Genomic DNA, 24010 nt, shown 5'->3' on the forward strand with positions numbered 1-24010 from the left:
GTTCTTGGTTGATCGACATTTGAAGTCACTACTATATAAACTATTTTTTTTAGACGGTTCGTAATCAGTTTTTATAGACGTTTAGCGTAACTATCTGTGATCTAAGATTTGTAGAAATTAACGATTTTCACAAGCGCAAAATAAATCGCCTGTGAAAATATATTTTCACAAACAGTTGACTTAAGGAACCACCAACGGAAATCGTTTTTCACAGGCGGCGACTTAAGATAACCGCCTGTGCAAATGGTTTTCACATGCGGTTTTTTTAAGGAGCCGTCTGTGGAAAACCATTTCCGCAAGCAATTCCTTAAGTGAACCGCATGTATAAATGGTTTTTATGGGTGGCACACTTTAGCGTTCGTATGTAGATAGATAGATTTTCACAGGCGGGTTACTTTAAGGCTCCGTCTGTGGAAATAGATTTCATTCAAAAAATAATAATGAGTATATATTTTTATTCCCTCCAGATTTCAACACATTTCAAACATCACAGATTTCAACAGTATTTGAATCTAAAAAAGTCAAATATTTAACATAAGTACAATATTTTTACATCAAAAATCAATTTACATTACAAGCCAACATTGCTAAGAGTCTTTCATCTCCCACTCACAAAGCCTCAGATGGCTAGCCAATTCGCCTCTGACATCAAATCCACCACTCTTGTGGATGACTTCGTGCATAATGAACCGACACATATCACGTTACACGTTTTGGATATCTTCGTCTGTGAGACAGGTGTTCGTACGTTCAATCATCTGTGCTGAAATAAAAACATAACTAAAAGAGTTAAAACACTACTAACAATGAAAACAGAACAAAATTAGAATGTACAAGTGCAATAATGACTTACATCTTCGAGGTTCATTTTGTACCTCCTGTTTACTCTAAGAACATGCAAACATAATATCCACAAAGAACGGCATCAAAACTTTACTTGTGTCACTTAAAAAAACGCAATGTATTCGTTAGTTCAATAAGACACTTCATCAAAAATAGTGAGATAGAAGTATTAGAGGTGTGTTATTACCGAAAAATGTTTACGGACGGCCATTGCATCCGGCTTGACCGTATCGTGTATCCCACCTTTCGTTACATACCACTTGTATGCACTATTCAAATGCCAATAAGTAATTATCAATTCATAAATGATTTTTAAGAATTTTATGTATGGGGATTGTCTTTACCTCTGTATAACGTCGATAAGATCTTGGCAGTATTTTTGGGGGAGATCGGCTGAGTCAAGGACCACGAGTCTGCTCGACTTCGGCATCAGTATTATACAAATAAAGTGATCGCTACATGAATCTTTATGTTAGGTTTTTGATCGACCAATTAAGTTGAATAGATTCTTAACGTATCACACTTACTTAAAGTTGTAGGGAGCCATGATATAGTACTTGTCTTGCATTTCTAGCATAGCCTTTCCTATGTATGTTGACATTTCAAGCTTGCGTGTTTTGGTCAATTCTCTTATGACCCTTGCTTTCTTCTTGTTACTCTTCCCTTTAATTTGAGGGTCATCAGTCCTCAACTTCACGACCAAGTTATGCTGGGAAATTCGTAGTGGATTAATGAATCCGACTAGTAACTTCAACTTTTCCGCATCGTTAAATTGCATCCTACAAAATAAGTCACTAGTCATTAGCTTTTATAGCATACATTGGTAGATATATGAATGTAGGGGTAGATTATAGGCACTTACAGGCACCACACGCTTATTAGATTGATGTCGAATTTTTCGCGGCGGAGCAAAGTGTGCATGTCCTTAAAAGCCACCATGAGATAGGAGTCTCCGCTTAGATAAACGTTAGCGGGGACAGAAGCAGTGATTATGGAGAACCCCGCACAACATGCCCTCATGTACCATTCGTGGAATCTCCTCATCTCTCATGGATCATCTTGGAGTTGAAACAATGGCAGAAATGGCTTGCCATTCTCATATTTCTCAAGAACACCCGGTGTAGGCAAGAAATCCAACTGAGGGGTACTTCGTGTTTTGCTAGTCTCTTTCTCGAGATCGCCCTTCGCTGGAGATTCCAGAGCAGATGATGCCTTTGTTTTTGATGACAGAAGCCACCTCTTAATCGATGATGTTAGAGTCTTTCGTATGGGGTAACCATGGCAGGGACTCTTCGATGCTCAGGTGAATGTCCCGGAGGTGCAGACGCTGGAGATAGAGATGCCAGAGTCGCAGACGCTTGACACGGAGGTGCCGGAGTCGCAGACAGTGAAGCATGATGCAAAGATTTGCTTGAGGCGGAGATACTGGGTGTGGGGGCAAAGGTGCCTGAGGCGAAGAGGCTTGGCTCTGGGTCGGAGGTCCTTGAGGCGAAGAGGGTTGACTCTGGGGCGGAGGTGCTTGAGGTAGAGATGCTGGGCACGAGGGCGGCCGTGACGCTAGCGATTGTGATTGATGATGACTGAAGATGATATCATGTCTGGGTCACAGAATGAAGTTGCCAACAACCTCCTCAAGAATCTCGATACCCTCAGGTGTGCTGATGTCAAGCTTGTACTTCATGAAAAATGGTTGTAACGAATCCACTTGTACCTTGGCGTATCCGATCAGAATGTCTTGATTGTGACATGCACGACCTAGAATGGCCTAGACCGTGGCAGCCTCGACAGTGAAGTCTCCCTTGCCGACTGAAACATGTAGCATGCAAGGGGTAGCCTCTGTGATATCATCCACAGGATATCTCTGGTTATCGACCTGCGTGGATCCGACGCTACTCCGAAAGCCTAGGCTGGTTGGTTGATCTGTCAGCATTAATGTCGTCCTTTCCTTCTCCTTTTCATTTCACATTTTCATAAACTGGACCTTAATCTGTTCTTGTATCTCTTCCGCTAGGGTCTTCTTATATCTATTATGGGTCTTGTATTGGCCCACGGCATCTAGGAACCCATGCTTCCAGCCCACTTTTGATCCGATGCCTCGAGTGAGACCCGGGTGTTCCTTGTTCCCCAGGGCCTTAGTAAGCAGGTCATTCTCCCTGTCGAGGTCTAGAGACCCTTCGTTAGCAATCCCTTGAATGGTCTAGGTCACTTCCATGGACTGGGGGCTTTTGAAGAATAAGTCTCAGACTCGGTTCGTTCTAACCGAGCGTAGACCCAGTTCCTGCTTCGCTCGTCACAGTTTTCCAAAGGGTTGGGTTTCCCAGCCCGGGCATCCTCTTCTTCATGCCTCCTCCATTCAGAAATTTTGGGGGCGTACCCCGACAAGCCTAGATGACGGTGGTACTTGTTCTTCTCAAGGTGCTTGAATGATTTATTGAGTTTGATGGCCTCGGGTGTGGTCTTCTGCCGAACAAACTCCGCCTATTGGTCTGGCGTAATCTTTTCGTATTTATTAAAGGGTACCAAGTTCTTCTTCACGAAGTCCTTATTCAGCTCCCTCTTCCAGCCCCAGAAGCTCTTTCCTATGGTTTTCAATGCATTATGTTTGGCGGCTTCCTCTGTTCCCTAGGGGAATCTGATGGTTCTCTGTAATGTTGCCCACAGGAACTCCTTCGTCTCATCATGCAGCAACCGCCAATCAGTTATAGTGATTGGGACGTACTCCTTGACTAGAAATCCGCAACTGTTGCGGAATTTGACGCATGCCTCATGTGGTGCAATAGGCTCCCCTTCAACACCGACTTGAGTTATTGTATAAGTGCCGGACGGCAACTTGTTTTTGCTTCGCTCGCCCCATCTTCATTTCAGCATACCCCCAGAGGAACCCGAAGTTTCGGGTACAGAGGGAGCGGAAGGTTGTGGTGCAGATGATCGACGCGAAGATCTTTGCACCCTCACCCTCTAGAGAGAAAAAAAGGAGAGTTGACATAAACCACAAAATTATTCCTCCATTTAAGAAGTATAAAATACATTGACTCAACTAAATACCTCTTCGGCGGGATCGTAGTCGTCGTCACTTTCCCGACGTCGGCTCTCTGATCGCACAGAACAGGGCGCGGGCTGTGATACAAGCCCGAGCTTTCGCTTCTATTAGAGGAGGATGGCTGGTGCGGGCTTGGGCTTCTATCCAACCTCTTGCTTGCATCCACCCCATCTTGTGCCAGGGCGGCCATGGCCTCTATTACGAGCATCTTCTGTGTCGAAGAGCCCTCTATTGCGAGGATCATCTATGTCGGGGAGCCCTCTATTGCGAGGATCCTCTGTGCTTCTGGTTTCTTGGGGGGGGGGGGCTTGGGCTCCTATATGACCTCCTCCTTGCTTCTGGTTTCTTAGGGATATTGTCCTATTCTGCCCCATGGTACTTAATCGACCACTAGATTAATGTTGCCTAGAGGAAATAAAAGGAATCAAAGTATGTGTTTTAAATTTTTCATGAGCACATCCTTAACTTTCGTGCAAGGTGATTGCAATACGATAGAATGAAACACAACTACAAAAAGTTTAACAGATGCATTGTTTCGGTGAAAACTCAGCTATGTACATCTGGGAATAGTACAATAGATATATTCTTTAACTATTTATTGAGAGACATTATCGAATTTTTCGTATACCTTCATAAATGAAATTATGTTATAAATGCATTTAAATCAATATCATTTGTAAACAACAGTGTTGTTCAGTGCACTTTGTAAACATATTTCAATATCAAGAATATTGCACAATTCGGTCCACTTAGTGTATATGTCCTTGCTTACCATGGTTGTACTATCTTTCTCTATACAAAGCTAGGCATAATTTGTTTTCAATACAAAGCTAGGAATAATTTCTAATATTACTATGACAAAACTAGCTCTAATATCATTTTCTCGAGCTGCACCACCAGATCCACCTCCTAAATTCGCCCTGACTTGTCCAAGAAAAAACGCAATACACTATTGTGCTATAAAAATTCTATATACGCGAGAAACAAATGGTAAGGAAATTGTAACAAATGGCAAGAATGCCAAACGTTTATGTAGCGGCTATTAGTAGGCAACACGAAAAAATCGATAGGGAAACAGTGAACAACAAGAAAGTATCTTAATCTCATTATCAACAAAGCAGAAAGTATGATGCACTGGAATAACAAAATAGTACATATGGACATATGTACCTCTTATACCAAAATTAGGCAATTGGCAAAGTGATAACATAGCTGAGTTTTCACCAAAGCAACCCAATAATGAATCATCTACTGCCAATAAGCCATTACTGATGACTCCACACAAAATTCCAAAGAAATTAGCTAAAGCTAACACATCAACCACATTCCCATCTCACCGCAGAGGGCAGCAACCAACTGCATCAATGTGGTGTCGGCGTATAAAGGGGGATGGCTACTCACCACTCCAGGCGTCGGCGGTGAGGTGGACGGGGTCGAAGGGAGAGGGAGAGGTTGTCGGCATTGATGGTGGTGGACAGGGTCAGAGGGAGAGGCCGTCGGCATTGGCGTCGGCCATGGTAGATGGTGTCGAAGGGAGAGGTCGTCGGCCTTTGTGGTGGCGGACGGGGTCAGAGCTAAGGGAGAGGCCGTCGACGTCGGCATTAGCGGTGGCGGTGCTCGGGGATGAGGAAGCCGAGCTCGGTCGGGTACATGGCGACATGGGTCCACGTTGGGAGGATGCCGAGCTCGGGAACGAGGAGGAGGCCGGGCTTGGAGGTAGCGCGGAGGAGTGGCAGCCTGACGACACGGAGGAGAGTCAGTCAATGGGGTCTAGGGTTCCGGGGGGCTCGCATGTGATGTATATAAACATTAATTTCCACAGGCGGTTGACGTAACAAACCGCTTATGTAAATGATTTCCACATGCGGTTCGCTAAAACAACCGCCTGTGGAAATGTTTTGACAAATCTATTAATCATTGTCAATTTTTTGTCACTTTTGTAAATCAATAATCACATTGGAATATTTGGAGTAAAATAATGCAACACATATATATATATTTTGTCACTTTTGTAAATCAATATTCAATTCCGCATGTTTTAAATATGTTTTTGACAGGCCTAATATATAACATCAATGTCACATTAGAAAATAAGTTCCATGACATGAAAATCATATTGAAAACTAAGTTACATAACATCACACTATTTGCCTTGAACTGTTTTCCCTACACCATCAAGGCGTATGTAGGATATCACAGATCTATCGAGGGTTGCTTCTACAAGTTTGGTGTTTTCTGGAACTCCGAAAGGCGGCACGTTATCGAACTACGACAATTCTTTATTTTTCAGCAACAACTATGTGCTTCTTTTCATTAGTGGGGTCGTTTATATAGAAAACATGTGCGACATGATTAGCGAGTACCCACGGGACATCTTTGTAGCATACAATGCTGAGGTCGATAGTTGTGAACCCGTAGTTTTCCACCACCATGCCATGTGGGTGTTTCACCCATTTGGACCGAAAGACGGGGATCTGCAAATTCACTCCATAGTCGAGTTCCCAGGTTTCATCTATGAACCCATAGTAGGTGATCTTTTCACCTGTTGTCTCATATACTTCTATCCGAACGCCGTTGTTTTGGGTCGTGCTCTTCTTGTTCTTTGCTTTGGTATAAAGCGTGTACCCATTAATTCATACGCTTGCCATGACGTAACTAAACTTGATGGGCCAAGCCAACATTTTCATATATTTTTTATATACGGATTCACCATCCGGTAGATTTTGGTTCTTGAACCATGTGGTGAAGCGACGCTTGTGCTCTTTCAAGATCCAATCATATAAGCGGCCTTGATTTTCTGTGTGAAGCTCATTCAGGTGTTGCTCGATGTACGACGCCACTATCTGGAGCTGCTGCAAGATGGTGAAATATGCTTCTTCCACTGCTTTGTAATCATGATCGGTGAATCTTTTGTTTCCTTTGGTCCCTCTCCTAGACAACCTCCCCTTATGTCGAGATACAGGTGCACCAATCGATTTAGCATCTTTTATGCAATCGATGTAACACTCAATGACTTTCTCGTTATTGTAGCCCTCGATCATAGAACCCTCTGGATGAGCACGATTTCATATATAGCCCTTGAGAATGCCTATGTATGGCTCAAACGCATACATCTGATGTAAGAATACAGGGTCCAGTGCAATTATCTCATTCATGATGTGAATCAAGAGGTGTACCATGACATCGAAAAAAGATGGAGGGAAGCACATCTCAAGTTGACACAGAGTCTCTACCAAGTAACTATGTAGAGCACCTAGTTTTTTAGCATCGATCACCTTCTGAGCAATTGTGTTGAAGAAGTGACACAACCGTGTGATGACTACCTTTATGTATCCTGGCTTGAAACCCATGATTGTAATAGGGAGCATCTGCGTCATCATCACATAACAATCGTGAGACTTCATGCCGATTAGCTTCAAATCTTTCATAGAGACTAGTTTCTTGATGTTGGATGAGTAACCGGTCGGGACTCTCACCCCACGTAAGCACTTGCACAGTGCCTTTCTCTCCTCACGTGCCAGAGAATAGCTAGCTAGGGAAGATAATGTTTTCCATTTGGTTTTTCTTCAGAGTGTAGCTCTGGCCTAATTTTAAAATGCACCAAATCCTTACGTGACTTGATTCCATCCTGTCTTGCCCGGTATATCCAGTAAGAGGCCAAGGATGCTATCACACACATTTTTCTCAACGAGCATGACATCGATGCTGTGGCGAACGTCCAAGTCCTTCCAGTATGGCAAATACTTAAAGAAAATCGGCATCTTCTTCAACAGCATCGTGATCAGCGTCTCACTTTTGTTCCTTTTTTACCCTTCGGTGGCTTCCCAAAAACAACATTGATGCTCTTGATCATTTCAAACACTAGTGTCCCGTTGCGAGGTTTTGGGGCAGTACCTTGCTCAATCGTGTTGTCAAAATAATTCTTCATCTTACGGTATTTATGAGTTTTGAGTAAGAACCGTTGGTGTCGCGTGTACACTACCTTTTGTGAGTACTGGAGGTACACAGACGCGGTTTCATCCAAGCACACTACACATCCTTACTTCCCTTTAACCTGTCCCGATAGGGAAAAAAGGGCGAGATAATCACTGATGGTAACAAAAATTATGGCTTTCAGTGTGAAGTACTACCGTCAGAACTCATCCCACACCAGGACCCCATTGTTCCACAGTTTCGCCATATCTTCCATCTATGGTTCCAGAAACACATCTATATCATTGCCAAGTTGTTTCGATCCTTGGATAAGAATGGACAGCATAAGGTACTTTCGCTTCATGCATATCCTTGAAGGAAGGTTGTAGATTACCAGGACCACTGGTCAAGTGTTATGTGAGGTCCTCATGTCACCAAAAGGATTCATTCCATCGGCACTCAACGCGACTTACATTCCTTGGTTCTTCAATGAAATCTGGATACATGGCATCTAACTTTCTCCATTGGCTAGCATCAGTGGGATGTCGAAGCCTAGTTCCATCATTCTTGGGCTTATCGAAATGCCAACGCATCATTTCAAAGTCCCTAGGGTCCGAGTACAAATGCTGTAAGCAGGAGATCACTGGCATATACCACATCACCATGGCAGAACTTCTTCTCTTCTTCTCCGCATTGGAAGAAGTGTCTTCTTCGTCACGACTAGCATTACTCTTCTTCTTCTTCGCGTTGGCGGAAGCATCTTCGTCCTCACAATCATCATTTCTCTTATACTGACTCGCATTGCACACTGAGCATCTCTCCAAGGCTTCGTACTCTTTACGGTAGAGGATACAGTAGTTCTAAAATACATGTATCTTTTGCACATCCAATGACAATGGGCAGATAAGCTTCTTCACCTAATAAGTGGTGGTGGGCAAGGAGTTAGGTTTCGGAAGCATGTTTGCCAAGAGACTCAACAAATCCGAGAAACTCTTGTCGGACCATCCATTGCTGACCTTCGACCTTAGAAGTTCAAGCACCGAATGCAACACCGTAAACTCCTTATCACAGCCCTTCGATTCCTCATACAAAAGATCCTTCGATGCCTTCTGTAACGCCTCGAAATTATCTAAACCTCTCTTGTCCCTTAAAACATGCGGTTCTGCATCGCGCAATATTTCATCCAGATCGAAATCAGTATCATCATCCATCATAACATCAGTGTCGCCTTCGACTACCTCATCATCACCATCCCCTTGATCAGCAATGATGTCGTCGTTTGGTTCACTTGCACGTTGTTCGCTGTGATTGGACCAACATGTGTAATCCTCGACAAAACCTCTCAAGATCAAGTGTGATTTGATTATGCTTGATTTGTCCCATAATGTCTGGTTCTTGCAATTAGAACATGGACAATATATTTCTTTTGTCTTCTTAGTCAAAGCGTCCGTCTCTGCGGCTTCAATAAAAGCAGAGAGTCCTTTGATGTATATTTCTCCATGTCTTGGCGCATCGTACATCCATGTTCTGTCCATCTTTAACTTCAATCACAAAATTAGATACATAAATTAATTAATTAATAAGAAAATCATAATTAAAAAAGTTTTTAAAAATGGGAAAATTAGGCATGTTATGGTTATAAATATCTACGCAATTGAATCTACATTGGTGTAAATTTATGGCTCAAAATAATGTGGATTCATTACTTTATCTCTCTACATCTAGATCTAGATATAGATAAAAAAAATCCCCATTCATGATAAAACCTCCTAGAGGCTAAAAAACATCAAATTGAAGCTACATTTTTTAAATATAGTGTTAGAATTATGTGAATCTACACAATTGAATCAATATTGCCACAAATTTAATCTAATTCGAGGATCTAAATGGCTAGAACCATGAGCATCTCTAGAACCTATTCAAACCCTAAATAAGTCATAAATCTAAATCTAGACTTCAAAAAGATGCTAGCTAGGGATGAGATACTCTTACATTAGATGTCTCCTCCAAGGAATTGAAAAACAAAACCTTCCCCCTTTGTTTCAAATTTTGTGACCGCCTTTTGAGCTCTACTGTTCGAACAACAGTGAGCTCGGTCTGAATGGAGCTCTCCGCGGATAGGAACTAGTTATGGAGATATTATCACCGGCGGTTCATATAACGAACCGTCTATGAAAAATAATTTGCACATGCGATTCCTTATGTGAACCACCTGTAGAAATAGACTCTATTATCACAGGCGATTTCTTATGTGAACTGTCTGTGAAAATGGTTATTTCTACATACGATTCCTTATGTGAACCGCTTGTGATAATGAAACTATTTCCACAGACGGTTCACATAAGGAACTGTCTGTGAAAATTAGTTTTCACAGGCGGTCAGAAACCGCACAGGCCTCCAGCCCACTATTCAGGTGGTTTATCATATGAACCATCTGTAAAAATAAACCCTAAGTGTTTTGAAAAATAGTTTTTATAGCAATGAGTTTCTAGGCTCGACAGAAAACGTTTCAAGCTACGTCAATAGTTCAATTTTACTGCAATAGGGCCTGGATATTTAACAATTTATATGTACTGCATTTTATGTTTTGCTCTAACAATCGGTACACGTAATCACAGGATAATTCTACCGTATAAGGTTAGTTAAAGATTTTTACATGCTGAAGTATTTTCCATTCTCTAGAGACGACCGAGCCCAATTGTGCTGAAACTCCACCTTAATTATTTTTTTGACCCGGGGATTAAGTCAGAAATCAGGATATACTTAAGAAACAAAATGTAGCTCGGTTCAATCATATCGTATATCCTAACAAAATAGCCCTTCAGGAAGATAATATCTAGGTTAAACAGTCTGCATTATTGAAAGGTCTGGAAATACCAGAGGACAGATTCCGTGTTTCTTTGAGACATTATCTTGACACATCATTTTCAGGAAAACAAAAGAAAGTGACAGTTTATCTCTTAACACATGCTACTTTGTGAAGCCAGAAAAGAGCAAGAAAGGCTCCAAAGGGAAAAAGATATGGTAGCCAAAAGGTTGATGCAATGGAACATAAACACTATGCCCAATCAAATCTCAAATCCAGAGAAGCCACCTTAGCTAGATACCCAGCAATCCCCTATAAATAGCACCTCGCCAACAACATGGTAACAACGCAACCCTTTGATACCTAAACCTTCAGAAGCCAGACTTGCTAGCTGCTAGCTTCGACACCTCCCTTGCTCCAGCTCCTCTGGACCTCTACACACTCTTCAAGCCCTGAATGGACTTTGACATGCTGAATTGTACCCCGGAAGCGCAGCTCGAGCTGATGAACGCAATGCTAGAGCTGGAGCAGCTCACTGCATTCCCTGGCCATGGCGCCATGACGGTGCCTTCGACTCCCCCTTCGCCGTGCATGCAAGCTCCTCATCACTTCTCCTCGGTGCCTCACATGTCAGGCACCGTCGGCGCCGCCTACAGCGACCAGTGTTCCCAGGTAACAGCTGCGTCGTGCGACGGCAGCAACCGCTCGGAGTACACTGCGCAGGCTCCTGCGGCCGGCGGTGGAAACGGAAGGGACGGTGCTTCCGGCGTCGGGTCGCCGGCGATGCGGGAGATGATCTTCCGCGTCGCGGCGCTGCAGCCGGTGAACATCGACCCGGAGATGGTGCGTCCGCCGAAGCGGCGAAACGTCCGCATCTCCACCGACCCGCAGAGCGTGGCAGCGCGGATGCGGCGAGAGCGCATCAGCGAGCGCATCCGTATCCTGCAGCGGCTCGTCCCGGGCGGAACCAAGATGGACACCGCGTCCATGCTGGACGAAGCCATCCACTACGTCAAGTTCCTCAAGACTCAGGTGCAGTCGCTGGAGCGCGCCGCCGCCAGCAGTGGCCACCGCGCGGCGCCTGCAGCGGACTACCACGGCCGCCTGAGCGGCCCGTGGTAGATCGATCGATCGGTGGTGCTTACGGTCCGGCATGCATGTCCGTGTAATGATGTGATGCATTGATCACCGTTGGACCTGAGCTTGCACGTACGATGAATGCCGGCGTCGGTAGCACTTGTACGATCATATGTCTAAATTAAGTTGTACCTGGTCAGACGCCTTACATTCTACTACTAGCTAGTGATAGTATTACTGTCATTGCATGCTTGCGACTCGCAGCGCATGCATGCACGTATGTGTAGCTTGTACATTGTACGTACGCACCTACTACCTCATGTTATGAATATGTTTAATCCGCTACCACGCCCATTTCCCGCGTTAACCTAGCTTCTTTCTTTGAAAGCCGGTCGTTTCCGCATCATCCTGAGTTCCTGACAAGCGTAATGCAGTACGTCCGAATTTTTTCTCTGCACTCAATTTTACTGTCACATGAATGTTACTGTCAAATTAAATGATATATACCAGTCGTGAAAAGATAAGAGCAGCCCAAACAAAGATGTCATGCCATGCATGCATGAAGGCATATAATAGTTGCACGGGGAGCGCAGAGGACGCGAGCGATCCAACTTTCCGCGCACAGGACGTGTTTGCGCTGCAACGAGCCAAATACTATTGCGCACTGCATGATCCGCACAATCGCACGTACGCTCCCCGTCCCCGCGACGCCACGGATCGAGAAACCTGGCGACGGCTCGGCTTCCGCGCCCGCGCGCCCGCTTGCTCGTTCCCTCGTCACGTCGTACGCTCGCGCACAGGACCGCGCTGTGCGCGCACAGCCGCGCCCAGGCCGGGCACACTGCCGGTCGGCCGCGGGGGTCGGCGGCTCGCGGCTCGCGTGGGCGCCGTCCCGAAGCGGGGCGACCCGGGCCTCGCTTTCCAACGGCAAACCAGTTCCGGTGCGCGACCGTTTCTGGCGCTGAGCACTGGCATGTGCCCGTATCTGGCTGCCCGATCGGCCGTATCCTCCAACCCGTTCCGTCCCAAATGACAGTACCTGGTACAAAGTCATGGTCTCCAGTCCACAGGTGTGCCTGCTTGGACCTCGATCTGGACTGTTCATTCCGGATCTAACGTTCATGTGAAGTCAAGTCTATTCGGTTGGCAACAGCCAACCGAGGATTAATATATCTCGACCGTTAGATCAAGAATTAATGAACGGTTGGCGTCTGGTGAGATAGCAACAGAGCAATCCATATCGTCTCGTAGTATTCACAGGAACGATTCCGATCACGGCAGTTTAGAACCTGACGCTAGCTAGTCAGTGTGAGTGACGCAGCACATGCAAGTACAGGTAAAATGAGAGGGTCTCGGGACATAGCTGAGAACACAAAGACCAATGGTTTTCGTGGCAATGCATCGAAAAGATGAGGTGCGAAGCAATCTACCAGAAAATCCAAATCTTTCTACATGCGCTCCATCCGCAGCCATGTGCCGAGAACTCGCTCTGCGGTCTACCGGGCCACCCGGCCCGTTCGACAAATAGACCTCTCGAAACTGACGTGGTCAGTTCAGTCCCCCGCAAAACCTATCCATCGACTGAGGTCGTCTAGTATCTTGACTGAACTCTCCTTGATTTTACAGGTGAAGAAATCTTTCCTGCTGCCCACACACTCCCTGTCGGCAACCACTGCGATGCGCGGTCGTAGCCCTGTTGTCTATTGCATACGTGCCCTCGAAAGAGAAACAGCATCGCAGGGTCAGCTAGTGAAAAAGAATGGAGAAACAGAAGGAAAACGCGTGCTGCGATCGATCGCAGACTTCATGGAATTTGTGAGACATTTCCACAGTGAGAAAGCGGGGGAGCTTCGCTGTCGCACACGTTGCGCGCGCGCGCCCACCCACCACGGCCGTCCGCTGTCGCCGCCGACCGAATCGCCGGCGTCGAACCGGTCGCGGGGGACAGATGTCGCGCGGCGGGAGCTCCGACCCCACGGCGCCAAGATTTGGTGTGGCCTTCGGCAGATTCACAGCGCTCAGGTGCACCCCTTCTGGCGCCAAAGACCGAGGACTAGCTAAGACCGGGTCGATTTCAGCATCTTCACGCGCGTAACAGCCGTCCAACCTAAATCTCCCTCTCCAACAAAGCTCGATCTCATCTGCTCCGCATCTTTCATCGATCGGCCCTAGCTTCTCCTTATTTAGTCCTCATAGCTCGATCATTGGCTGTTCATTTTTTCTCGACGTTCGTTTCCTCCATGGATTTGGTTCAAGTCCCCACGGACAGGCTTGAGATCCTTCGTGTACAGTTCGAAAAGGAAATTGTTGCCAAGGCCCAAGGATGCATGATCCTGTGTGTGCTGCCACCCAATCAGTATCTTGTGGGGCACCACACTTATCAGTCTTTTTGTTTTCTAAACAAGTGTATATATCCTCCTGCGATAGGCCGGTGTGCGCGCCAAAGGCTGTGGAGACTAGTGGAAAGCGCGTGCATGTTTTATCTTTTATTATAAAACTCTGCCAACCAAATCTGGCTCAGCTAGCCAGAATATGCCGGCCTCAGACTCAGCCTCGATGGGCGAGATGTGGACGCAACGCCAACACTTGCCTGGAAGCTCTGGGCCGGGAGAGCGATCGCTCGTGTCCAACATCAAGCCTACCGGCCTCCAGACAAGAACAGCGGCCTGACGGGACGTCCTCTCCACACAGCACACATGCACTCCACGACTCGCCATTCGATCAAAAGCCAGTGAGGCGGTAAGCCAGTGAGTAGACAAGGGATCGGTATCACGACGTGCATGGGGGAAACAGCCATGGCCTCGCACGTGTACGTACGTCCAAATTACGGCGAGATACGCACAGATGAAAGAACACCAGGGTCATGATGGCCCGGCCGGCGCCATCCCCGTCCACAGGGACACCTGAGAGAGATACGGTGGAATGGAGGAAGACACCAACGCTTGCTTTCTCCTCGCGTTATCTCTTCGGCGCCTCTCTTGCCAGAAGGAGACCCCATGGTATTCTCTGGCCGGACACGCAGTCACCTGCCACCCAGATGACTAGACTAGGTACCGAACCGGCCGGCCGGCCGTTGCCTCGCCATGTACGTGGACGCTTGTACACTGCCCGTGGGCCGAGGCTGTGGTCTCGATTCTGTGGACTGAGGTAGATGTACACGTTAGTGGTGGTCTCCGAACACTTCTGACATCTCGCTTGTGGATGCACCACGGCACGGGACGGCGCGACGCGACCAGGCTACAAGGGCGCGGTGCCGTGCCGACGGCCACATGGGCCGGCCGGCCGGCGATGTGTTTGGGCGCGGCGACGTAGGCCGGCGGTTGGCCCCTCGTCCTGATGATGATCAGGAGGCTCGCGACGCTGGCCAGAACGATTGAACGGAAGGCTCTGTGTGCGTCGTGCTCGGGCCGTTGGATGGGGGATTGAATGGGACGGGAACGTGGTCGCGCGCTTGCTTCACAGTTGCTGCTGCACTCCAACGGTATTCCGACCACTACGATTTTGGACGATGTGGTTTGACTCTTGACACTCCTCGCCCAAGCGTACTCGATCGTTGACGGTTTAACCATGCATCAACTGATCGATAACTGTTCATGCGAAGAGTAAACAGTGAAGGGACGAAGAAGATTTTTCTTCCATAAAGACAAAAAAGTTGCTTGCTCAGACTGTAAGATTTCTCGTGACGTTCATGCTCGAAAGTCCAATGCCAATGTGTTCCTCTTGGCAAATAGAAAAAAGAACACAAAAAAAAAAAAGCATACCGATGGTAGGGCAATGCCGAGTGCCATCGGAGCCAGGCCTCGGCAGAAGCAGCCCGGCCTGTAAGGTTACACTGTAATGCAAGCCCAATGTCATCAGAGCACGGCGCAGAAGTGGCAAACAGAAATCAAATTTAAATGTGTCTTGATTTCTATGTGAGGAGTTATTAATAAGGTTATCAATTTGATTTGTTGAGTTTTAAATTGCTTAAGCTTGATTTGAGTATTTTAATTATCGGCTAATTAGAGTTGGAGTTGGAGAAATGTATTTGCTTGTTTCATGGTGTACAGGTGATGGATGTAACTTAGCGGTCAACGACAGGTGATCAAGGCTAAGCGGGTATTTGTTGCCGGACGATCAAGGAGACTGGACAGAGTCAAGGGTGATCCTAGTTATACACGTGAAGGTCAAGCAAAGTATGAAATGGAGAATGAAGACGGCGTGTTGACAAGTCAAGTGAAAGGGATGCCGGTGCAAGTGACAAAACAGTCTGAGGGATTGGAAATAGGAGAGACTTATCGACGGTTAGGATCACAAGACGGAGTACACATATCAATATCAGAGCGCTTGCTTAAAGTGTAAGCAAGTGGTGAGTCACGTTTTGAGAAACGTGCAGAGGGTTTCACGATTAGATCTCAAAATTGTGGAAGAATTAGAGGAGTATGTGGCATCATCGTAAAACTTGCATTGAGATGAAGCTAAGTTGTGAAGGCGCCGCAACTGTTCTATGGACGAAGTAAGAAATTGACCAAAATACTCTCAATGGTAGGTAAGAATGTACTACAAGAGATGAGTATTTTGATAAATAACTATGAAATTTAGGGGACAAGTTTTTTAGACCTATAAATAGAGGGGTAGGATTATGGGAGATTTTAAACCAGTCACTTGAGCCTCTTGTGTCACTCATTTGAGAGTCTAGTGCTAGGGTTCTAGAGGAGGGGAAAATACATGCTTAATCTATATAATAGGTGAAAGTTTTTGAGAGAAAAATATGATTGATATCTTTAAATAATGAAGTTTATGTTTTTGTATATGTTTGAATTCTCCTCCTAGTCTCTCTCTATTGGTTCTCTTGTAAGTTTGTAAGTTTTTTTTTTGTTGTGATTTTGTTTTTGTTTTTTATCTACAGTTTTTTCAACTTTGTGAAGTAATTCTTTTTGTTGCTAGAAACATAAACGTTAATATACTCATATATTTGTGAGCGTCTTCAATCCCCTTATCTCTATACCATCAATTTGGAGAGTTGCTTTTTTCAGTGACTGTCTTTTTGCTTTGTTACTCATTCAAGTTTCAAGCTTTTATGCAAAAAAATATATGAAATGGTCTTGAATAGACCCTATGATTCATATTACATCCGTGTAGTTATGTTGTCTTGGAACTTTCTTTCTCACTTTGTCTCTCTAAAGTTTATACTTCCGTTTATGTGTTTTTTAGGAACGTTGGGTGAACAAAGAGTATGATATTTATTTTGTAAAACAATTATAAGACGTCTATTCACCCCCTTCTAGTCACATATCTTGGTCTTACATGGCCCCGCCATAAGACTCTAACAGCAGGGTATATTCCATTATCCAAACTTTTTTATTTTTATATTTCGAAAACAAAAATTAGAAAAGTAGGCATCCGTTTAAAAAAATTGTAAAATAAGCTATTGTCACATGTTAGAAGGGGATAGGCACCTACCACCTATCCAACCGGCGATAAATTTACAAAAATAAATATGTTATCCTTCCAATAGATGATAGGTTAAAAAATTAACAAAAAAATTATATTACATTACTCCCAAAATTCAAAACACTATCAAAATACTTATAAAAAATTCTGAATTTAGTGGCGTAGAGGATACTATACTAGCTCTCAAAATAATTCCGACAAAAATGTGATTTGTATGATGGGAAAAAAACAAATTATATTGTGTACAGTAAGTCTATGTACAATAAAATTTGCTCTTTTTATTTCTCATTGTAAAGTAATTATTTTTAAGTTAAAAAATTTGGAGAAGTAAACTATAATATCCCTACATCATACATTTGTAGAATTTTTCATAAAGATACTCCCTCCGTTTCGTAATACTTAGCATTTCATGTATATAAATGCTTTTTTTTACCACTCTTTCCTATTTTACCTCTATCAATTCATATTTCACTTCGTTATTTGTGTAACTCAACACTAATCATAAAAATATAATTTAATTATAAAATATTTATCAATAATTACCTAAATCTCTTTGATTGATTAGAAGTGTCAAATATTATAAAACGGATGGTGTCAAATATTATAAAACGGATGGAGTAGTATTTTACCATACTACCAGGGGAACCGACTCCAGATAACTCGTTCTGACCATGCAACACCCCCACCAATCCCGTGGCCCACACAAATCCCGACGCCAAACCACCGCCTAGAGATCCCACGTAGGGCACGCTACATATAGGCTTGGTGTTGCGTGCTTTGAGATTCACGCGCGGCGGATGCGAACGGCTACGATGCATGCGGACTGAGGCCGGAGGAGCACTGTGATGCCGCTCTCTGGTTGGTTAATAGGGTGGGTGGGGGAGTCTAGATTGATTTCAAATCTTTATACCCTATTTTCTCTCAAACCGTTGGTCCATTTTCAAATTCGTTTGAACTATTATGTTGTTTATAATTAATGAAACAAAATAAGATCTAATATAATATATGTTTTATTTTTTTTGAAAATCTTTAACATTTTGAATGTACTTTTTCAACATTTCGAACGTACTGTTTCAACTTTTGTGTAAAAATATTGAATTAGTTTTTTTTATTGTTGAACCGGGTTTTAAAAATATTGAATAAACTATTTGAAATTGTTGAATGCATAAATGGCATAGAATTGTATAATCTGTACAAATTACAAGGATTAGAAAAAAGAAGAAAAAACTGCTGCTTTATTCTGTGGGCCGAGTTTCCTCGTGGTGCACCAATTTGGTGGGCTGCGCTATGCCAAATTGTGATCACAAATTAAATTGCTGGCCATTTCAGAACTGAATGATGGCACTTAATGAAACACGAACATAACGAAAAAATATGAAATATTGGATCATGAAGGACACAAACCGATTCTCCCTTCTTCTTTTTTTTGGATACACAAAATTTTACGACTAGTTACCATAGCGTATCTATGGATTTTGCTCTTAGGTGACTACTCAAAAAACAACGACAACAAAAAACAACCAAAACACAATACAAAGAAGCTAATCCTACTTCAGTATTTCCTCTAAGCAACTAGCTACTCCTGTTTTGCATGCTTCCGCTGCCTCTTTTTCTTTCGAATAAATAGAGTTATATTAGTTACTTAAAGGTGAGGTACAATTTTGAGTTAACAAGAGCTCAACACACGTAGGGACACGTTCTCACCAAACAGCACTATGACACAAATATTTTGCTAGCTGGGCAAGCTCGCGTGTCACGTTGTTCTGCTCTTTTCTTATATGACGAAACATCATCTTAGATATCTTCTTTGCTGCTTCCAACCCCTCTTGAATCGTGAAGTTAGATGTCGATCGTTGTATTTTCAGCTTGGACAGATAATGGACCATCGTCATGCTATCTGACTTCACAATTGTTTTTGTTAGAGTCCATTCTGCTGCTAAGGTGAGTCCATCACAACAGGCTATGGCCTCGACCTGCTCCACACCGTTGGTGTCAAAGACATCTCGTCAGGATGATAATAGTGTTTTTCCTGTATGGTTTTTGATTATGACGTCAGTGCCTCCTTCTCTAGATGATTTCCTGAAAACACCATCAACTGAAATCCTTATCCATCCCTCTTTATGTGCCTGCCAGCGATCTTTTGTTTGGTTTACATCATTCAGCTAAGTTGAAGAACTATCACACACCATTATTTTGCCTTTACAGTCAACGTGGCCCTTATGCCTGATTATGCACAGGGACTAAAAAGCCTCTAAAAATTTGATAGAACCAGTGATAGAAATTCGTCTATTTAAATGCACGATCTTATTCCGAACAAACCACACACGTCATAGCAGTAGCACATGAGCCGAGCCCATGAGTCCTTGTCACATGAACCGATCACATTGAGGGGCCATTCCGGGCCAGTGTGATATGCAGAGCAATTCACAGCAGAGTGCGCAAATATTCTATAGACAGTCTTCTGTAGAAAGATTGGATGGTGAAGGAAGTAGGCCCGGGCATGACAAGAAAGTGTGTCCATGCAGAGAGGTATCGCTGCTTGAGAGATTAGTGCGATATCCTCTTGAACCACCCATTACGTATCGCTATTTAAAGGCTCAGATAAAAAAGTCAACCATCTATCGGATTGTATTCCTGACATGACTAAAGCGCTTGATGAAATAGCATCGGTTCCCATTGGACCCCTTTCAGAGATGATGTAGGGCAGGGCACAGCTCCTCTCCCACGAGAAATTTGCACATCTTCGTTTTTTTAAGGAATTGGTAGCAAAGCTGACTGTTATATTAATAAAAAGAAGATTTTACAATATACAAGATGAAAAAAAGAAAAAAAAAAGCGCAGGCTAACAAGCCTGCCGCTGGCCAAAGATTTGGGATATGTGATCGCTAGTTGTAACAAAGTTGTACAAATATGTGTATATTCCGTATAACGGTAGTGCTCTTCCCGAGACACTTGTAGGTGATGTTAGATAAGAAGCTTTTTAGACTATTTTAACTATATTATCTCCATTTCGTTTCATTTTTATTCCTTTTCTCGTTTTTATTCTCTTTATTTTCTCTTATCTCCAACAGTTTTCCTTCGAATGGATTCGTGAAGGGAAAGGAGAAAAAATACTATCGAGAAGGGAATGACTTTGAGAATTTCTTCATGACAGGAATTATGAAGATAAACCGTTGAAGCACTGAAAAAATGAAAATCTCTTAATGAAGGAATTCTGATCCTAACGGAAATCCATTGGAATGGTCTTATTAGGCGGCTCGGAGGGATGATAGAACAGGCACGACTGAGCGAATCCCTGAACATACATAGGAACTTGGATTATTGTGGTATAGATCTAGGAGAATTTTTATGGATTCTTTTATCCCTTCGCGCTTCTTAAGGTTCCCACCCAAATCTTGTCTGCCTAGCAAACCGTTTAGAGTTCCACAGAAAAGGCATGGCAGCCCACTATGGCCTCACGCTTCATGTGCAAGTTGTGTGCCTCGTGTGAGGAATAATGGCCATTGGGCAAACAGATCGTTGTCTGCTCCGACGTGGGGCGAGTGTTGAGGCCGTGAGTTAGTAAAAAAAATGCTACGTGTAGTGTCTTTTGCATGTTTATGGCAGTTTCGACACGCTCCACACACACACACACATATATATACATATATATATATACATATATACATATATATATATTGTCTATTCTACTCTTTGCGCTAAAAATAGCTATTTAACATCCTGGCCGCGCGCGCCCTCCAACCCTGATCTCCTGAACCACCCCGCCAACCAGACACCCAGCCCGCAACCGTAGTTCATTTGTTATTGTAACCGTATATCTGTTCATTATTTTACGATTGAACGTTACCATTAAATACATTGTTTCATATAAGTAAATTCTTATTCATTACGACCGTACATATGTAACCTCCCCACTAATCAACACATTGCTCCCCAGCCTAGCCTGCAACCGTAATGCATTAGTTATTGTAACCTTATATAGGTTCATTTTTTTACCGCTAGATGTTACCACCACCCGCAACTGTAAAAAACACAAAGACGTTCCCCGCAACCGTAAAATCTCGACCACCGTGAATAAAAAAACGAAACCACCCCCTCTTTCCTCCTATTTCATTCCAGTTTCCATCCCATGTCTCTCTCCTATCCAACTCTCTCTCATATCCAATGCTCAAATCTTGATCTAGATCGGCGGCGGCGGCAGTGACGATGGATGCCAAGAAGGCCATGATGCACGCAGATGTGGATGTTGGATGCACCGGTGGCAGCCCCCATGGGAGGTCGCATCTAGCCTCCCTCCCTCGTCGAGTGTTGCCCGCGCGTAGGGGAGTGGCGGGCACAACAAAATTGGGCATGAGGCGTCTTCCTCTTCCTCCAACTAGTAGGACAAGCACCGCGCAGGCCCTGCTGGCCACCCTCATGATGCGAAGCACCGGCAAACGTCCTTGATCCGGTAGCCATCAGTGCGGATCTGACTTCTGAGTGAAGGGCGTGGATATGAGTTGAAGTGGCTCGCCCATGTAATGGATCTGAGCAGATATGACTAATTAGGTCTATTGTTTTTGTTGATTTTCTGTAAATCGGGCATGGTTTCTTGATCGATCCATTACATGTAGTTGTTGGCTAGATTAGTCAATTTTGGGCTCCTTCAATGGAGCAGATTCTAATGTTGTATTTTATCTCTGTTTTGATCTATGCAGTAACTGCAAATGTATAATCCAGTAGGTCGGATCTTCTCGGCACAATCCCCAGCACTGCAGGCTTTGTTACACATCTATCCTCCTCTCCTCCTCAGGCAGACATGGTGACAGGGACACCCACGGCAAGGGTGATGACGGCGGCAACAACGTACTACAGTCATCCATAAAGATATTAGTGTAGAATTTAGTAGTGCTGACTGTAGAATCCAATACATGTACTAATATCATCTATTAGTAGGTATTGTGTAATATTCATTATTATTACAATACAAAATTTAGTAATACAATTCCTGAAATCATGTATTTAAAGGAACATAATCAAGTGCAGGAACTATGCAATATTTCACTGTTATGCGACATGGATAACATTCTTTGTTTCAAGTAGTATGTTCTCTGATGTAACCATAAAAGGCTTGTCATTATACGGCTTGCAATACGGAATTCTACGGTTAAAGTCAATAGAGTTTACGGTTACGAATACTGGGTTTTCACGGTTGCGAGCTCATCATACTGTGTTTTACGGTTGCAAGGTGCTCGCCAGAACTCAATACGTTAAAAATCAGGGACCAACACTGTGTTTTTACAGTTACGAATATCAATTTTACGGTTGCGAATGATAATTTTACGGTTGCGGGTGATCGCTGGAGCCTTGCTACGATCGGGGCGCGGGAAGGCCGGGGCGTTAAATAACTATTCTTAGCGCAGCGCTAAGAATAGCAGCGCCCTATATATATATATATATATATATATATATATATATATATATATATATATATATATATATATATATATATATATATATATATATATATATATAGGAAAACTAGTATGTACTCCTGGGTGTATGTACTCCCACCTCTCATATACCACTTTTACACGTGTGTTATACTTCTTTATCACTTTAAATATATTTCATTAGTAATTATAAGCTACTACAATACAAATCCCACGAAATTTTTTATGAAATTCCATGATTTTTATCATAATTTGCGTATATACTTCTTTTATGTATAAAAAAGAGTATATAGCAAAAATGAAAGGCTAACATTGAATTTTTTTTCATACAACTCATATTGGAGTATCTTAGAATTAGTATTAGAGTATACTAAAAATGATAAAAGAGTATAAAATGTTTGTTTAGGTGGTATATTGCATGTGAGAGTACATACTCCTAGGAGTATAGAATAGGTGTCCTATATATATATATATATATATATATATATATATATATATATATATATATATATGAAAGTTAAAGATTTTTTTAAAGTGTATTAGGCCATTGTTCGGTTTGTTTTGAAAAAGACGGAACGGCCTTGCACTAGGATCGGAAATCCTGTGTTTTCTATATCTAAGCTATCGTGTCATTAGGTTTCCAAAATAGTGTAATGGAAAAAAGTAGTGCTTTGAATTATTTGACTCATTGGGTATCTCCAGTGCTTATGAGAATCAAATATTAATTTTAAGGGTTATTTCATAAGTGCCACTAAGCCAAGATCTGTTTTCAATTTTTAATGTTGCCATAGAATTTTCAAAAGATGTTCCATAAAGTAGATGAAAGTCAAATGTTTTTTCCACAATAGATTTTTAGTATTAATTTCTCACAGAAGATGTATTTGTCTGGGTTTAGAGGCATTCCCTGACTTTTCTTGGTTTTTCTATTATTATTATTTTCAGCAAGTTTCTAGTTATTTTCAGGGCTCAACATTCTGCATGCATATATACAGTGAAGTTGTGTTGTTAACACTAATTACATACACTGACCTCCTCAAAATGATCATGATGCAAAGTCATTAGCTATGCATAGACAGGGTCAGCCCTAGGCCCCAAAAGTCAGAGTCCATCTAATGTAAGAGAAATTCTATGATTCATCATCCAATAACATTCGATTCTATGATTTGCCATCGAATAAGTCTTGTTTTCTTCTATACCAGTGAATAGATCATTTCATTATTTATGTGCCATTGGCTCCGTGAGGCACCGTCTAATTTTTGAAGATTCTGAGACTGCCCTTGTGTGTCGGTGGTCGACTCAGGACCGTCTCGTTCCTGGGGAATTTATCTTTTCGTCGGTCCCATGTTCCCGCTATAAACAGTACCATGAGAGCTCAAAAAGGTAAAAAAAAAATGTTGATTTTTGTGCATACTTTATAATTCATAAGCAACCAATTTTAACTGGATTCAACTAAAAATCTTGTGTAGA

The 24010-nt window shown here is 43.1% G+C and overlaps 1 protein-coding gene across 1 annotated transcript; it reads left to right on the forward strand.

Moving 5' to 3' along the window:
* The first annotated feature begins 10881 nt into the window (after positions 1 to 10881).
* On the forward strand, positions 10882 to 12020 carry LOC133899340 (transcription factor HEC1-like). Its single transcript, XM_062340326.1, has one exon. The coding sequence runs from the start codon at positions 11058 to 11060 to the stop codon at positions 11721 to 11723; it is 666 nt and encodes a 221-aa protein (XP_062196310.1). The 5' UTR covers positions 10882 to 11057; the 3' UTR covers positions 11724 to 12020.
* The last annotated feature ends 11990 nt before the right edge of the window (positions 12021 to 24010 follow it).

Source organism: Phragmites australis, chromosome 18 (assembly GCF_958298935.1).
Source record: "Phragmites australis chromosome 18, lpPhrAust1.1, whole genome shotgun sequence".
Classification (NCBI taxonomy): Eukaryota; Viridiplantae; Streptophyta; class Magnoliopsida; order Poales; family Poaceae; genus Phragmites; species Phragmites australis.